The 16,394-nt window shown below is 52.2% G+C and overlaps 1 protein-coding gene across 5 annotated transcripts in view; it reads right to left on the reverse strand.

Moving 5' to 3' along the window:
- The window catches only part of TSPAN11 (tetraspanin 11), a 73,791-nt gene that overhangs the window by 24,627 nt on the left and 32,770 nt on the right, over nt 1-16,394 (reverse strand). For all 5 annotated transcript variants that reach the window (XR_006709637.1, XM_045467272.1, XM_045467273.1 and 2 more), the window contains exon 3: nt 6,951-7,142. Coding sequence is in view for 4 of the 5 variants with exons in the window: in XM_045467272.1 (XP_045323228.1) it covers nt 6,951-7,142 (192 nt within the window). In the remaining variant the exon portion in view is untranslated. The remainder of the gene's footprint in view (nt 1-6,950; nt 7,143-16,394) is intronic.

Consider the following 16,394-nt stretch of genomic DNA (forward strand, 5'->3'; position numbering starts at 1 on the left):
ACATGCTCCAATCACCTTCGTTAGCCGTGGAGATGACCTTTCACTGCCATCTCTCTGCCTCCTGGGCCTTATTTTTCAATGGATTGTAAACTCCCCCAAAACCTCAGTGTGATGTGTGGGGAGACGGAGAAGGGCACCGAATGTCACCGTGGAGGGGGGGACTTTCCAGGAGGAGCATGTCCAGATAGCCATCCAGCCACCACTCCCGTCCCCATCCCAGGGACACAGGGTGGCTGTGACTCCGAGGCGTGCCACTACTCCAAGATGGGAACGGGGTGTGGCTCAGAAAGCTCACCTCATCGGTGGGAAGTGGATGGCTCCTGGGGGGGGGGGGGGTCGGGGAACGAACCTCATCAGAACAGGACAGTACCGACGGCCCACAACAGCCTCAGCAGCTCCCTGGGTGGGGCCTCGGGAGGAGGAGACCATCCACTTGGGATCAGCTTTCCTCAGCTGCCAGCCCACTTCTAGGCCCCTTACTGGGTGTGTGCTTGTGGAATAAGATTCAATTTAACACCAGTGGGAGGGAAAGGTCACTGGGAAGGTAGAAACAGCTGCATGGAGGCACAGCCTTCCAAATAAGTTGGGAAGGGCTATCTGGGGTTCAGATCACCCGTGCCCATAGTCATCAGGGCACACACGGACCATGCCTCCTTAGGTGAGAGGGACTATCTAGCATGTCTCTTTCTGTTATGTGGCTAAACTCAGAATCTGCTAAGGAAAGGAAGCAGGAACCGAATGACAAAGAGGCAGTGATCCTGAGCTAAGCTCTTGGATTTGGGATGCAAACAGATGCTGTTTAGCAACCATCCCCTGTCCTCCTGCAACAGAAACACACAGACATGTAAGCATGCACGCACACGTGCACGGTATACACACTCTCTCTCTCTGAGCTCTGAGCCTTGCTCGGGCCACAGCTGGGGGTGGGGACACAGAGAGCCCCCACTATGGGGTGATCATCTACCCGCACATAACTGAGTTGAACTTTCTCCAAATAGGCCAAAAAATTTTCTTTCGTGCACTAACAGAGCTGCTTTCTACCACACTGCCTGCACCTTGAAGCTTGACCTTCACTTCTGAGTGGATCAAGTGACAGCAGCTGGGTAACTGACCCGAGATCTCAAAATCCTTCCCTTTTCACCTGGAATGCAAACCATAGGTCCTGGAGCACAAGAAAGGCAAGTGCCCATTTCCTGTGTTGGAAGCATCCAAAAGGGCGGGGGGGGGGGGGGGGCGGTTGCTGTGCAAGGCTGGCCTGGGACAGTAAACAGGGCCCTGGATCAAGACTTGGGTGTTGACTGGGCTTTGCCAGTTCCTGGCTATGTGACCTTAGGCAAGTCTATCTCTCTCTTTGGCTAAGGAGATGGGTGGAGGGTTCATGTCTAAGGCACCTGGCAGTCCCTCCTGCATAGCCCCTGAACTAAGTAAGGCCATTGAGAAGGAAGCTGATGGGAAAGACTTGCTGAGGTCTTGAAGGGAAGAGGGGCCACACTCCACCAGGCAGCTGTGGCTGTCCAGCATACAACAGGCCTTTCCCGAATGAACCCAGCAGGACCCAGCTGGGGGAGGCAGGGTCCAGGCTGACTGTATGGGTCTCCTGAGCAGCCCTCTTGCCTCAAAGCAGACTCCTGACTTCCTGAAGAGCCTTGGCAAGAGTCCTCTTGTCCATTTCCTGCCTCCACTGCACCAGACCATACAGGACCAGGAAAGGCTCTCTTGTTCTGATCGAGAGGAGCTGGGGTTCTCAAAGCCCTGGCTGCAAGATCCATTCTTTTGAAGCATTTGGGCAGCTGACTCAAAGGTCAAAGTGTTACCAAACGGATGAGGCTATGACCATTCTGGCTGGGCGGCTGATGAACACGAAGGTAATGGGAGGCTGAGAAATGGGCAATGGGAACACACAGTCAACATCCCAACCCCCACCCTGGCTCTACCCACCACCCCCGCCAGGGAACTGGGGTCCTTCCTCCATTCCCAGCTTCTATCGAGGAAGAAGTTGTAGGGACCCTGGGAGTCATGGCCCTAAGAATAACTCCATTTATTTAGATTCCTTCTCAAAGGAGCTTGGTCATGGTGATGGTGATGTAAACGATAATTATAGCCACATTTTATGATCTTTACATAATGTGATGACTTATTTCCTAAGCCTCAGAATGCTCTCTCATTCTCCACATACCTTACCCCCAGATAAAGACAGGGATAGGAGTCACCAGGGGTGGCCGAGTGACTTCCCCGAGTCCCAAAGTAAGTTGGGCAGGCAGCGCTACAACTTGCTTTTGAACCAGTCCTTAATTCTAGACCTTACTGCCCTGGACAACCAGCTCCAAACTGCAATCTGGGGTCTCCTCGTTTTCAAGAATTGGTTCTAGCACTTCTTACTCTTTAGTCCATCCCCTAAATGTAAAGGAGCCCCTCACAAAGACCCGTTTAGCCTGAGCTATCCATCATAATCTTCATGTGGCTTAAGATACAAAAGTTTTCAGAGCCCATATTCAAAACTCTAAAAATACCCCTTTCTTTTGATCAGGGTAGCATCTGTCCCGGCCATCGGCCTTAGGCTGAGCTGGCCTGAATTATCTGGCTCCCTCATGCAGCCTTCACTGAAACAGAAGATCTGGTGTGAATAATTTAAACCTCATTCTCTTTCCCCTCTACCGATTTCCCACACCACGCCGGTCGGCATTTCAGCGCCCGCAAAGATGTGCTATTCCTGTCCCTGATAAGTGCTGCCTTCTTGGGAAAGTGACTTTGGGGGCTGCAGAGGTGCCAGGAGGAAGGGCCTGGACCAGGAAGGACGTGGCACTGTGTGAGCTGGACCACCCACTCCGCAAAGTTCTCAGGGAGCGTTTGATGTCTGGCCTCGCCCTCCTCCTGGTCCAGACTGGATGCACATCATTCGGATGCCTGGTCTTTCGTCTTTCCCTTTTCTCTTTGGGGACCCCTTTGTGTAGAGCTAGTGTTGCTGCATTTCTCCTTTGGAGTCTCCTTCAGCCATTAGCTGATGAAAGATTTCAAAAGGAAGTTAGATAAGGAAGCGAAAAAATGAAATGAGAGCAGCAAGGAGCCTCCGGGAACCACAGAACACTTTGAAACTGCCTTAACCACGTCGCTTGCCTCCAAAGGGGGGCCTGGGTTCAGAAATTCCTGCATGTCTCAGCCACCTTCTTGGTTAAACAGTCAGGTGCTCAATAACTCCGGGGCTGACAGGCCAGAATGTGGGTTACTCAGAAGCACTGCTTCACCTGTGTTCTGTCCTTGGGATGGTTCCGTCTTTCAGTGGGGGTGGGGGATCAGGGAAAAGCAAAGAGAGAAGACTCCAGGCTTCGAGGTTTGCTGTTTGCTACAGTGCTGTGCTCACACCCCTAGACTTCTGGGCTGGTGATGTGTCCGGTTAGGATGGTGGGCCACAGAGGTCAGATGTGTTGTGTCAGTTCTGTTGGGATGAAAGTGAGAGCAGGCAAGGGGTGGGGGGTGGGGCGGAAGGTGGGGCTGAGAAGAAGGAGGGCATCTAGCACCAGCCCGTCCAGCAGTCCCTGTGTTCCCAGCCCTGCCTTGAGGCCCAGGGGGATGAGAAAACCTCTAACTTGTTGACCCTGTGGAGCTCAGAAGGGTGAGCCAAGAGGTAGATGTGCACCGTCCTACAGGCAAGCCTGGCCTTCCAGAAGTCCCTACGTCTTCCCCGCCCAGCCCTGGCTGTGGAGCTTGGTCCCCTCCAGGCAGGCTGTGACTGGAGGCTAGAAGACATCAATTTTCTTAAGGGCTCAGCCTGGAGGGTGGGACAGGCCTGGCTAATGGATGGTATTAAGACAGGAGTGAAGAAGAGGGGCCTGTGGTGTGTGGCTCACAGATCAGAATGCTGTCAGTTACTGACCCTTAGGCTTTCCTTTTGGTCTTTGAGAATGCCAAAAGCTCTTATGATTGGGCCGCTCTCCAGAGAAGTCAATAAAGCTGAGTCAATGCCCATACTCCCCATTCTAGTGTCTTTAGACCAGAACCTCTGGAAGGGACCCAATGTCCCTCAAGTTCCCTTCCACATGAGGCATCCTCTGACACACACTGCTCTTTCCATACTATAATGAGAGCAGGGGCCACTCCTGCCGCCCCCTGGTCTCCTGCCCTAGTATTCTGTCTGGGCCCCATGGGGTGCTCCCTCCTGTGCCCACTCAGATCTCTGAGATCACAGGACAGATGCTCTGTGCTGACATCCACGGGTAGGGAGAATGGCATGTCCCTCTGCCCACATTGCCTCCCGTGCCTCTGCCTCCCACCCTGCTTGGCCTCCCTGTGATGGGGATTCTTGGCGGCAATTCTAACAGACTGGCCTTCCCAGTTCAGCTCCAGCCCTTACTCATTGCACATCTCCAGGGCCAGCTTGCTCATCTGCATGGTGGGGTGAACAATGCCTTCTGAATGGGAGCACTGGCCCGGGAGCCAGACCTAGCTGCTCACTAACACGATGGTCTCCAGCAAATTGTTTAACCCCTCTGTGGCCCAGCTTCCTCACCTGTAAAATGCACACCATAAGAGTAAACACCTCATAGGGCTGGGTGAGGATTAAGCGAGCTAAATTCATCAGTGTTTAGAACAGCACTCGGTGCACAGAAAGTTCATGAGCATTTTGACTTTGCAGGGCAGCTGTTGTAAGGACAGAGGGAGATGGCTCTCAAAGAGCCATGCCCATCTGTGTTATAACTGCACGCTGGGGTGGAATGCAGGGGGCTGTCTCCCTGGACTGTAGGGGACCACTGGTCTTAGGAGCTCCTATGGTACCAAGACAGATGGCTCCAAGTGAGAAGGAAGGTTCCCAAGTGAGGGCCTCTGCCTTCCTTCCTGGGCTGGAGAGGTGAGTCCTGTTTCTTCCACAAGATTAGCTGGTGTTAGGAAGGGGCAGCCGGTGATGACCCAGCTCAGCAGCCTGCCTCTGTGGACCAGAGGGCCCAGCCTGAAGCTCGGGGCCCAGCTGAAGGCCCCACTTCCTAAAGGGCTGAGCAGAGCAAAGGTGGACTCCCTGAGAATGGAGGGATCAGGATTCCTCTGGGCCCAGCTGCACTGGTCCCCATAAAGGCTGGCACCTCCTCCTGGGCCGCATCACATGCCCAGTCACTCGGTCATGTCCCGTGTCTTCATTCGGCTAAAGCTGACCAGATTAGGGATGTCCAGCAGGCTTATGAGGACTCATGCGAGGCCACGTGAGGGATGGCTGGCAGGTGTGGGGCTGGCTCATGGTGCACCTGTCCCACTGCTGGAAGGATGGCTCACGTCACAGCCCACGCTCTGGTGGCTGGTCCCCTGTGGGACCTCACCCCACTGGTGTGCCACCATCCATGTGACCTGCACCTTGGCTCCAGGCTGTCCCTCAGAGCAGAGTTAAAGACTTTTTCTAGGCAGGGGAGAGCCATCCTGTGGAGCCTGTGCACAGGCGCTTTTGTATCCAAAGCTGAAAAAGTAGGTCACCGCTGGTGAGAGTGACTTCAGGGGACGGCCCCTCCACTGCCTCCTGCTCCCTTGGTTGGATGCACAAGGGTATGGGGAAGCAGGGTGGGGAGAGCACAGCCCTTCGAGGCTTCGTCCTGCGACCTGATTCCATTCAGGCTCAACCTGATTTCTCACTAAGCCTCGGATTGGTTCTGGCTCTGGCCCTTTCCTGCTAAGTCCACGTGTTCTGTAGCCTCCCCTGCTCCCACTGAGCTTGGTCCTCAGGAGATTAAAAGTGGGGAGATGTCACCCAGGTGCCAGGGAGCCTACCCTGGCAAAGTGTCCTTGGGAGCAAGGGGGTGGGTCTGGCTTCTGTCCCTGCCAGTCCTGCCTGGTTTTCTTTCCTGACACGATGAACCGGCTATGGATGGACAGTCTTCCTGGCTTCAAGGAGCTTGTGCTGCCCACAACACCACCCGTGAAATCCTCTTGCCCAAACAATCAAACCTACATCTGATCATGCTTCTAGATTCAACTGCCTGGAGGACACGTCACAAGGATATCATCAGAAATTCCAGACTGGGAGAAAGCATAGGAAAGATGATCTTGTTCCTTCAACAAATAATTTCTAAGCAAAGACAGAAAGAGAGAGAGAGAAAGAGAGAGAGAGAGAGAGAGAGAGGTAGGTGGTATTGCTAAGAGACTGAAAGAGACCCAAGAGACAAACTGCCCGACCTTAATTTTTTAAAAAATTGTTTTTTGAGAGAGAAAGTGCGAGCGGAGCAGGGGCAGAGAAAGAGGGGGACACAGGATCCGAAGCAGGCTCTGTGCTGACAACAGAGAGCCTGACGAGGGGCTCAAACCTGCGAACCGTGAGATAATGATCTGAGCCGAAGTCAGATGCTTAACCGACAGAGCCAACCAGGAGCCCCAGCCCAATCTTAATCTTAATACATGGACCTAATTTAGGTTTTGGTTCAAACAAACTGAAAAAACAAAAACAGTTTCTGAGTCAACTGGGGAAATTTGAAACTGCCTGGTTATTTCATGATATTAAGGAATGACTAATAATCGTTTTTAGGTGTGAGAAAGGTATTGTCATGTTTTCTGAAGAAGGATCCTTCAGTTCTAGGGGGATGCAGTGAAATATTACAGATGACACGGTGTCTGGGTGCCGAGGGGGGCGGGGAGGCAGGAAGTAGGGAGGAAACCAATGAAAGAGGAGAATGTAGTTGTGGAGTCTGGGTGATGGGACAGGGGCTGTCTTATCACACCCTTTTCATTTCTGCGTATCTTTGAGAAGCACCGTATGATGAAATCTGGAAGGAGGAGGAGGAGGGAGGAAAGGCAGGGAGGGGAGAAGCAGCAGCAGCAGCCACCAAGACTGGCGTAGGTGTTAAGAGCCTGGAGACTTCGGCCAACACCAGACCCGAGGGCAGCCGTCTTTCTCTGATTCCAGGGACCTCTACCGTGTGGGCAGGGGGTTCTCAGCACAGGAGCCTGATGGGGGGACGGGGTGGGGGCTGGGCACTCACTGTGGAGAGGCAGCTCCTGTCCTCCCGGACGATGGCGCAGAAGCCCAGGAAGCCCGTCACCATGACAAGGGCCCCTGCGAAGATGAGGATGTAGGCAGAAGCAGCGAAGGTGCTGGATGCCAGGATGCTGAGATAGCCGCTCTTCTCCACCAGGGTCCAGAGGCCCACGGCCATGACGGCGGCCCCACCCACCTGCAGGAAAGCCCAGGTCAGGGCAGGTGGCCCCCGAGGGCTCCACAGCTGCCATCGATAGAGAGCCTACCACGTCTGAGGCACTTTTTAGTCACCATCTCATTGACTCCTTCGAAGAGCCTGAGACAATAGTTTGGTTACCCATTTCACAGATGAGGAAATTGTGGCACAGAGAGGTTCAGAGACTTGTCCATGGTCACACATCTAAGGCAGGTGCAGGAACAGATTTTGAATCTGAGTCTGACTCCCAATTTTGTACTTCTTACCACATTGTGGTCAGAGGTCCCAGGGGCCCTGCCCCCACCAACACCCTAATACCGCCCTGTCTGGCACCCTGAGGACACACATGCACACACAGCCTTCTGCTGAGCATACAGGTCACAGAAAGGGTTGTTCAGCCTCTGTGCAGAAAGAACCCAGTGGGAGAGCCACCTCAGTTGTATTTCCCAGGTACCCTTCCTAGGCCCTTCCTAGGCCCTTCCTAGGGCCTATTGTGTCCCCAGTGGATGTGGGGGAGATGGCTGCAATTATGGGACAAGCAATGTGTCTGGGTCCCTTCACTTCCCTGATTCCCAGCTGCCCTGTGTCCTTCCTCTCCCAGTGCTCCTTGGGTTGGTGCACATTTCCCAGGGGGGCACTTTCCTATGTGCCCCGTTTCAGGCTTACACGTGCCCATAGGGGGAGCACCCTGGGGCTTCTCATCTCATTTCTTCTCATCTACAGGTGACAAAACTGGGGCCCACAGAGGAAAGGTCAATTGCCGGAGGCTCTGCCGCTGGTTAGGGGCAGTTAGGGGCAGGGCCAGGATGAGAGCTCAGAGCCTTGGACTGGAGGCTGAGCATGGTGTCTCCACCACTGAATGGATGCGTTCTCCACAAATGGGGTTGGTCTGGACCAGCAGGAGGACTGGGAGACATTTCTTCTTTGCTAACTGTCCCATTCCCTTCTGGCCCAGAGAAGGGTAGAGGGACAGGACACTGTTGACTGGCAGGTCAGGCAGATGTCTCCCTAGGAAGGGGTACCTGGGAAATACAACTGAGGTGGCTCTCCCACTGGGTTCTTTCTGCACAGAGGCTGAACAACCCTTTCTGTGACCTGTATGCTCAGCAGAAGCCTGTGTGTGCATGTGTGTCCCCAGGGTGCCAGACAGGGCGGTATTAGGGTGTTGGTGGGGGCAGGGCCCCTGGGACCTCTGACCATCTCTGCTTTCTGTTCCTGGGAAGGTGGACTTCTGTCTGGCCCTCAGTCTCCCTTCCTCATTTAACAGTGCATTCTCTTCCTCAGATGGGTGGGGTGTCAAAAGCTAGACAAGGCCCACTGGCTCAGTCCGTGGAAGCTCGTCCTTAAGGTGCTGGCATCTGCCCCAGAGCGACTCTGCAGGACCCACCCTGACACTTCACAGTGTCCATTCTCGGGAGCCACAGACATCAGCGGGGCAAACGAAAGGTGGTTCTCGGCAATCACCATGCCGGAGGCAGGTACACCATTCAGCTGACCATCTTCCCCTCTGAGTTTTGCAATAGTTTGGTGAGGATAGGGCGGGGGGTGGGGCACATATGATCTCTGTTTTGCAGATGAAGAAATTGAGGCTTGGAGAGAATAAGAATGTACTCAAGATAACACCACTGGAAGGTTTCAGAACTGAGATTCAAACCCAGGTTTTCTGAAGGCCAGTCTGGGATTCTGTCCTCAGATTCCACAGACTGGGCCGGGCCCTGCTGTATTACTCACTTCGCTTTTAAAATATATCTGTTTCGGGGCGCCTGGGTGGCGCAGTCGGTTAAGCGTCCGACTTCAGCCAGGTCATGATCTCGCGGTCCGTGAGTTCGAGCCCCGCGTCGGGCTCTGGGCTGATGGCTCAGAGCCTGGAGCCTGTTTCCGATTCTGTGTCTCCCTCTCTCTCTGCCCCTCCCCCGTTCATGCTCTGTCTCTCTCTGTCCCAAAAATAAATAAACGTTGAAAAAAAAAATATATCTGTTTCCTTCCAAGTGCCATTTTCTCCTCCTTGGCACCTCCAGGAGGTAAGAGAAACAGGTAGAAGAACATTACACAGCTGGGCCACTCCGAAAGGCATGGGAGAGGCTAATGTGCCCCATTTCTTTAATTCCACAATGCACAGTCCTACCCGCCCCCATTTTAACATCCCGACAATTGAGATGCATCTTATGATTAATGGCGTCTTATGATTATACTTGGCAGCACTTTGTCTTACTGGTACAGAAAACAATGGTGTACCTCACAATTGATGGTATCTTAGATTCAATGAAATCCTGGACTACAATAGGTTTTTAAATTCCCTGTGCATGTAGGCTATCTTTGGCCCATACAACCTCCATGACCAATGAGGAATTTCCTGAGTCTGGGTCAATGGAGTTGTGTCAAGTGAGGGTTTCCAGCAAAATATCCTGCACATCTTCTTTCTGCCCCCTACAGAATGACTGAAAGGCTTGGGTGAGGGTCCCAGCTTTGCATAACTAGCTGTGTGACCTAAAGATAGTCCCTTAACCTCTCTGAGCCTGAGTTTCTTCATATCTCAAATAAGGGGGTTATAAAAGACTAGTGGTTCCCAGTCTATAATCACCAAAGACTCCTTTGATTACTTTTTCCTGTGGATCTCACATTTTGAAGCCTTTTGCCCACCATATACAGTGCATTAATTAAGTAATAATTCATTTCTCATTTTTTATTAATCAAAGGCACATGATAGTGCCAGGAAGAGATTCTGAACAGCCTGAGATAGTCAATGTGACCACTTTGCATTGATCTTTTAATGGGTGTAGTCTCTTTATAGAAATATACACACTATCCATTATCCATTAGGTTTGTCAACCCCACAGGCTGAGAATCAGACTTAGGACCACACATCTGGGCACATTTGGGCTTGACTAGGGACACTTTATCTGTTGGGGGAAACGGAACCCACTGAAAATCTGATAAAAAGCTTTGGACACTTTGGCCAGAGAAATGGTAATCCATGTAAAATAATGTAGTCAGGTTTGGGGGCTGATGTCTAATCCTGTAGCAGGCAATGAGACCCAGTGAGAACGCTCTCTGAGGCCTCCTCCACCTCTACACCCAGATAAGGTGGCATTTCTCAGCCTGGCTGCACAATCACCTGGGAGTTCCACAAAACCCAAGTCACACCCCAGGCCAAATGGAATCTCTGGGAGTGGGATCTAGGCATGAATATTTAATTAAGTTCCCAGGTGGTTGGGAGAAAAAACCACCTTGTAGGTTTCCTATTTAATGGAGGGTCAGAGTGTCCTGTCCCACTCCTCCAGTAGGTGGCGCTGTGCTGAATCCCACTGAATATATGCTGCTTCCTGGAAGCTTTGGGCCCCACCCCTGGGCGTAGCTGCCTGGAGAGCTCTTGACATTTGTTCCCAACTTGAACCCTATCCTCTCCCCTGTCTATGTGAGGGTGTTTGCTTGCGTAGAAGCTTTGAGGTTGAAGGTGGGGTGGTGAGGAGCAGTTTTCAATCCGAAGGGATTTAAAGTCCTATTATGAAAAAACGAAACGAAACGAAACAAAACAAAAAACCATGGGGCTCCCAGGAGAAGGAGTGGGGGGCTCTAAGAAATGCAGCCATGGGAGACAAGCAGTATTGATCCCACTAATGGAGGGTTGCTCTCTACTAGAGCTCTTCTTGCCAGTCACAGAAAGGGCTGGAATCTTGCAAAGCAGGGAGAGCCCACAAGTGAGCCAGGGTGGCAGCAGGGTCCCCAGCCACAAGGGAGGGCCTGGAAGCCATCTGAAGGGACCCACTGCCCCTGATTAAGGTCTGGAAAACAAATTCATACTCGTTCTGATGTCCAGAAGAAATAAGAATGTGATTCTGAGTCAATGGGGACACTAACCCCCGTCCCACACCCTGGGGTGTCACATCTGGTAGAGCAGTTAGTGTCTGCAAGTGACAGGGAGAGGGATTTGCCATCAGGAACAAGAGGGTTTCAAGTCCTCCAGGGCATCTCCTGCATGGGGCTTGGTCAGCTCTTGAGAAAACAATCTTGCATCTGGACAGATGAGTAAAAGCTGCTAAATGTTGGAGGAGGTCACCAGAGGGGTATTGGGAGGTCAGCAGACTGAGGTTCCAGCCCTGGCTTTGCCCCTGACTAACCATGTGACTGTGTACCAGACACTTCACTTGGCTAAGCCTCAGTTTCTTCATCTGTAAAATGGCACTGCTGGATGAGAATATCTCTGAGGTCTCTTCCACGTGGGTAAAATGTCCCCGTTAGTACCAGAGGACAACCTTCTGCCAATACTCCTCCAGCAAGATGCTTCTGGACCAGTGGCTCATGGCTTTCACTCAAGCCCTGGGGAGACTGCCTAGATCAGCAGGAAGAGCAGTGGAAGGGGAACGGAAAGGTCTGTTCAGGGGGCAGGGAGAGGTCTGATCCCAATGAGCTATTTCAACAGCTATTTGCATAGAGTTGATTCAACAGTATTTGGCTCTTTACAGAAACTGCGGAATATTAACTACATTTTTCAAAACCAAAGCCTGTAGCCGATTAGCTAGAAAACCCTGCAGAGGGTGAAGTCTTCTTGCCAATGAGGACACCGGCAGTCCAGGAGGGGCATGGCAGGTCACCGATGCCTTGTAATTTTAGGAACTTCCCATTTATAGAAAAGAAACATTGCCAAAAAGTTGCTCAGGTCATCACATGCTCAGAAGGATTAGCCTGAGCAACCACACATGGCTGGGCCCCGACAGACATCAGGCAGAGAGTGTAAAAGTAATTGCAGGATTATCTTTGCCAGGCTACTGAAGCGTTTCTGTCCTGGGATTTGGGGGAAGGGCTGGTGGGGCGGAGCAGGGGCCAGGACTGCGGGGCTCCCAGTAGAGAAGGGTCCCCCAGGCAGTAGAGTTTTCTGCCTTCAGTGGGAGGGAAGCCCATGGCACGGGGAGGCAGGAAACACATGGGGTGGCCCTGCAGTTCATTTCTGTGTTTGCTGGGCGCCTCCTGGGTGCCCAGCTCCACACTGGACTGGACAGGATTTTGAGCTGAATGTGCGTTCGCCCGTGTAGAGCCCACACCTGCCTTCTCCACTCTTTCTGCCCTGGGCAGTCTCATCAATGCACCACCACCCACCCAGACCAGAATCCACCCCCCCCTCCCCCAAGGTCATTATGGACTCCTCTCTCTCCTCCCAGGGAAGCCGTATGCCAGTCCCCATCTGTTCTCCCACCCAGCTCCATGCACCGCCCTGGCTTTGGCTCCCCACCTCCCCACCCGTGTATCATCAGCCTCCTGGCCCCTGCTCAACCCAGAAGCAAGTGTGTCATGATTCCAGGGCTGATCCCGCGGAAAAACTGCCCCCGGCTCCCTAGCACCCAGCACACCAAGCCCAGACTCCAGCATGGGCTCAAGGCCCTCCAATATCTGGCCTCAGCTTGATAAATGACCTGACCAACACCCCCCAGTGCCAGGCAGGCATTTCTCCCAGGTCACCCCACATTCCTGTGGCCTCAGTGCCAGTTCTGTTTGAGTTGAATCTTCAAGGGTAGGCTTGTCCTGCTAAAGGCCACTTTCTACTTTGATCCACTCTTTTCTTGGCTCTGTGGTTTTAAAGATCCCTTGGTAAAGTAAATCAGAGCACTACTTTCCCTCTTTCCCCAAGCCAGTCTACCTTTATGACAAGAGCAGAGATCGTGGGATGTATTGGGGGCTGGCGCTGGGAGAGAACATAAGACTACCTGTTCCTTCTTCAAACCCAGCTCAGAATCTGCCCCCCTGTCTCACAAGTCATTCTGTGCTCCCTGCTGCTTCCACGCCTTGTACGGGCTTCTAGAGTGACACGTGTCACAGTGTATTTGTTGTGTTCATCACTTGGTCTCCCTTGTAGCCTCTTGGTTAAATCTTCCTCATCTTAGTATCCCCAGCAGAGCACTACACGTGGTAGTGCCTGGTAACTCCTTAGGGAAGGAGGGGGAGGGAGGGTGGGACAGGCAGAAGAGTCAAGTCTAGCCCCTTTTATATTCTATATATATAGTCCTGGAGAGGTGACTTTCCAAGGTCCTGTAAGTAGCCAGGGGCCAAGTGGGGACTAGAATTCAAGAACCTTATTGGCCAGTTTAGTGCCCATTTTACCAGCTGGGCTGTCGATCCACACAAAGCTGCTTTGCCCATGAAGCAAGCCACGTTACTCAGGGCTGTCACCACAGGCTTCCTCTGTGACTGGTCTCACCCACAATGGCCCCGTGCAGACCAAATGTGCATCCCTATCAAACGTATAAGCAGACCCTGACTGCACAGAGAGGCAGGGATGCCCTCAACCCCATGGGGGGTCCTGTGACTTTAGCACCTTAAGAAGGGGAGCAGGAGAAAAACCAGCCATGGGACCCCTCACCTGTTCTGTCACAGATGACATGTCCTGAGAGGCAGGCAAAGGCCTGTACAGTGGGACGATGATGTGGAGGTAAAGGGCTCTCTACTCTCAGCAGGAGAGCGAGCTGGGGCTCTTCTTTTCTAGGCCTTCCATGGGAGTCCTAGAGAGATGTCCTGAAGTCACCTCACTTCCCTCCCCTGGCCGGGGCACGAGTCTTCCACCATCTCTGCTTCCCGTGTTGGCCCATGTCCCCCCTAAGGGATCCCAAGGGTCCCCTGGAGGCCAAGCCTCACTGGTCCCCAAGGGAAGTTACCAATGCCTCACACAACACCCCGGGGCAGCACAGAGCTCCGGGAGCAGCCAGCTCTTCTCCCGTTCTCCTGTAGCCTGGCATAGCTCCGGGGAGGCTGGGAAGGTTTTGATTATTAACACAGCCAAGCAGCTAATTAAAATAATAAATTAGGGAACAACATTGCAGGGATGACGGGAGCTATAGGGAGCCGTGCAAGAAATGGGAGGGAAGAAAAGCATTTCCTAGGCACCATGTAGGGAAGCCAGGATCACATTATCTTTTTAGGATCAGGGAGGAGGCATAAAAGTGTTGGCATTTTTGGCTCCTGACCCAAAGCTACATCCAAGGGGTCTCCTCTGCCCCATGAGATGGCCCCGAACAAATGCCAGAGGGGGAGGGGGTGGAATCAGGGATGGGGAGACGCTGAAGGATGGGGGGATCAAGTGTGGGTTGAGTGTTGCAGGCCTGGGGCCAGAGGCACGGTGAAGCTTAGGCACAGGATGTAGGTGTCTAGTGGGGCACTTCTGAAGTCTTGCTTATATCCTTCACAATCTGCATGCCTGCCCACACCATTGTAACATCCCAATTCAGGTGCAACCTTAAACCTTGGGGACATCTTGGGTTCCAAGGAAGCATCAGAGCAGCAGGTCTAAGGCTGTGATTATTGGTCAGTGGTCTCTGCAGATGGGAAGAACACTGGACTTTGAGTCAGAAAACCTAGAATTCACATAAGATTCTGCCAACCACATGAGCCTCATTTCACCTCTACAAAACAGGGATGGAGACATTAAAGAGTGGTTGTGAGAATCAATGCAGAGTGTAAACTGATTCACGGCCTTCAAATTTTGCAACCATGGCACAGTTGATTGGGAGGCGGGGAGACTGGGTTTAAAGTCTCATCGAGACCCCCAGGCCTGGCTCATGGCCACCGGCACCTGCGTCCTGCCCACGCCAGGGTGGAGGCGGGGGCCGCTCTCACCATCCTGCTGCTCTGGGTTCTGAAACTTTGGACTGTAACCCATTATGGCTGTGAAATAAATTTGGTGGATTGTAACCTGCACTACAAAGCAAAACAAAACAAAATGACACAAGGCAGAAGAGAAAATATCAGAGTGCACTGCACACAGTAAAGGTAAGCTTGGCTTTACGAACAATTCTTCACATAGTCATTGCTTATGCTTATGTCTGTTTCTTACATGGATCATGATCCCCAAAGTCTTAAAGCCAGTGCTATGAACAGAGAAAGCTCTAACTGATGAGGCATGTCCCTTAGTCTCCTCAAATAGCTACATATTCTAGCTGAGCACCAAGTATGTCAGAAACTATGCTATTTTTCCAAATATTCATCTTTAATTCTTACAGGGCTTGACACTCCCACTGAGTGTCTGAAAAAAGGTGAGACTTGGTGGGATTCAGTGATTTGCCTAACCTTTTAGTCTGCTTAGGCTACGAGGATAAAATACATAGCTGGGTGGCTTAAACCACAGAAATGCATTTCTGTCTCTCACGGTTCTGGAGACTGAAGTCCCAAGCTAAGGTGCTGGCTGATTCAGTGTTGGTAAGGATGCCCTGCCCTGCCCTCCTCATATGGCCTTTCCTCTGTGCATGCTTATAAAGAGAGATCTCTCTCTTCCTCTACTGGTAAGGCCGCCCATCCTATCGGATTAGGATCCCACCCTTCTGATCCCATTTAACCTTAATTACCTCCTAAAGGCCCTATTTCCAAATACAGGGACATTGTGGTTTGGGACTTCAACATATGAATTCTCAGGGGTCACAATTCAGTCCACAGCAACTAATGTCCCGTGGCAAATAAATAAGATCTGAATCTGAACCCAAACTTGAGCCTGAGTCTTCCCAGCATGCTCTATTGTCGCACTAATCCACAGATGCCCCAAAGACATTGTAGGAGAGTGCAGGACTCGGAGCTGGGGGCCGTGCGCATAGGTTTAGAGGTGAAAGAGAGCTGGGCTCCAGCTCTGGGTCTTTGGGCAAACTGCTCCCCACTCTGCAAAATGGGGTTTCTACTAGAGCTGTTCAGGGGTGCAGGGGTACCGGGAAGATTACACAGAATGATGCTTCCACAGAGGAAGCCTCCACAGTAAGTACCATGCATGCTAGGGACTCCGTCACTGATTTGTTCCAAGTGCCTTGCCCAGTACTTGTTGAACACTGCGGATGGAGTTTTTGACTGTTGTTATTGTTGGCCAGAATGCCTGGGTGTCACCATTAGAGGACTTTGTGCAAGATTCTAAACTGGGTGAGCTTGCTCCCTGCCCAAGGATAACGGTGATACCGACCATCATGGTTGGTTGGGGGATCGCAAGAGATAACCCGAGGAAGGTCTTTATCCAGCAGTGCCTCACAAGGGCTAGGCATCATAAACCACCACGAGGAAGGCTTCCTGATCCTCTCTGTGCTGAATTTGGACAGAGTGTGGCAAGGTGATGTATGGGGAGGGAACACTGTTCTGGGGGAGAAAGGAAGTTTGAGTGTTCACCCCAATCATACTCGCAAGAACAACCTGTTGCTGCTGTCTGGGCTCGCTCTCTGTGTCTGCATGGTGGTGCTGGTGGTAGCAAGGGGCTTAGAGGACAGCAGACTGGCTGCTCTCTGAAGACCCTCCCTG

The sequence above is a fragment of the Leopardus geoffroyi genome, chromosome B4 (genome assembly GCF_018350155.1).
Source record: "Leopardus geoffroyi isolate Oge1 chromosome B4, O.geoffroyi_Oge1_pat1.0, whole genome shotgun sequence".
Lineage (NCBI taxonomy): Eukaryota > Metazoa > Chordata > Mammalia > Carnivora > Felidae > Leopardus > Leopardus geoffroyi.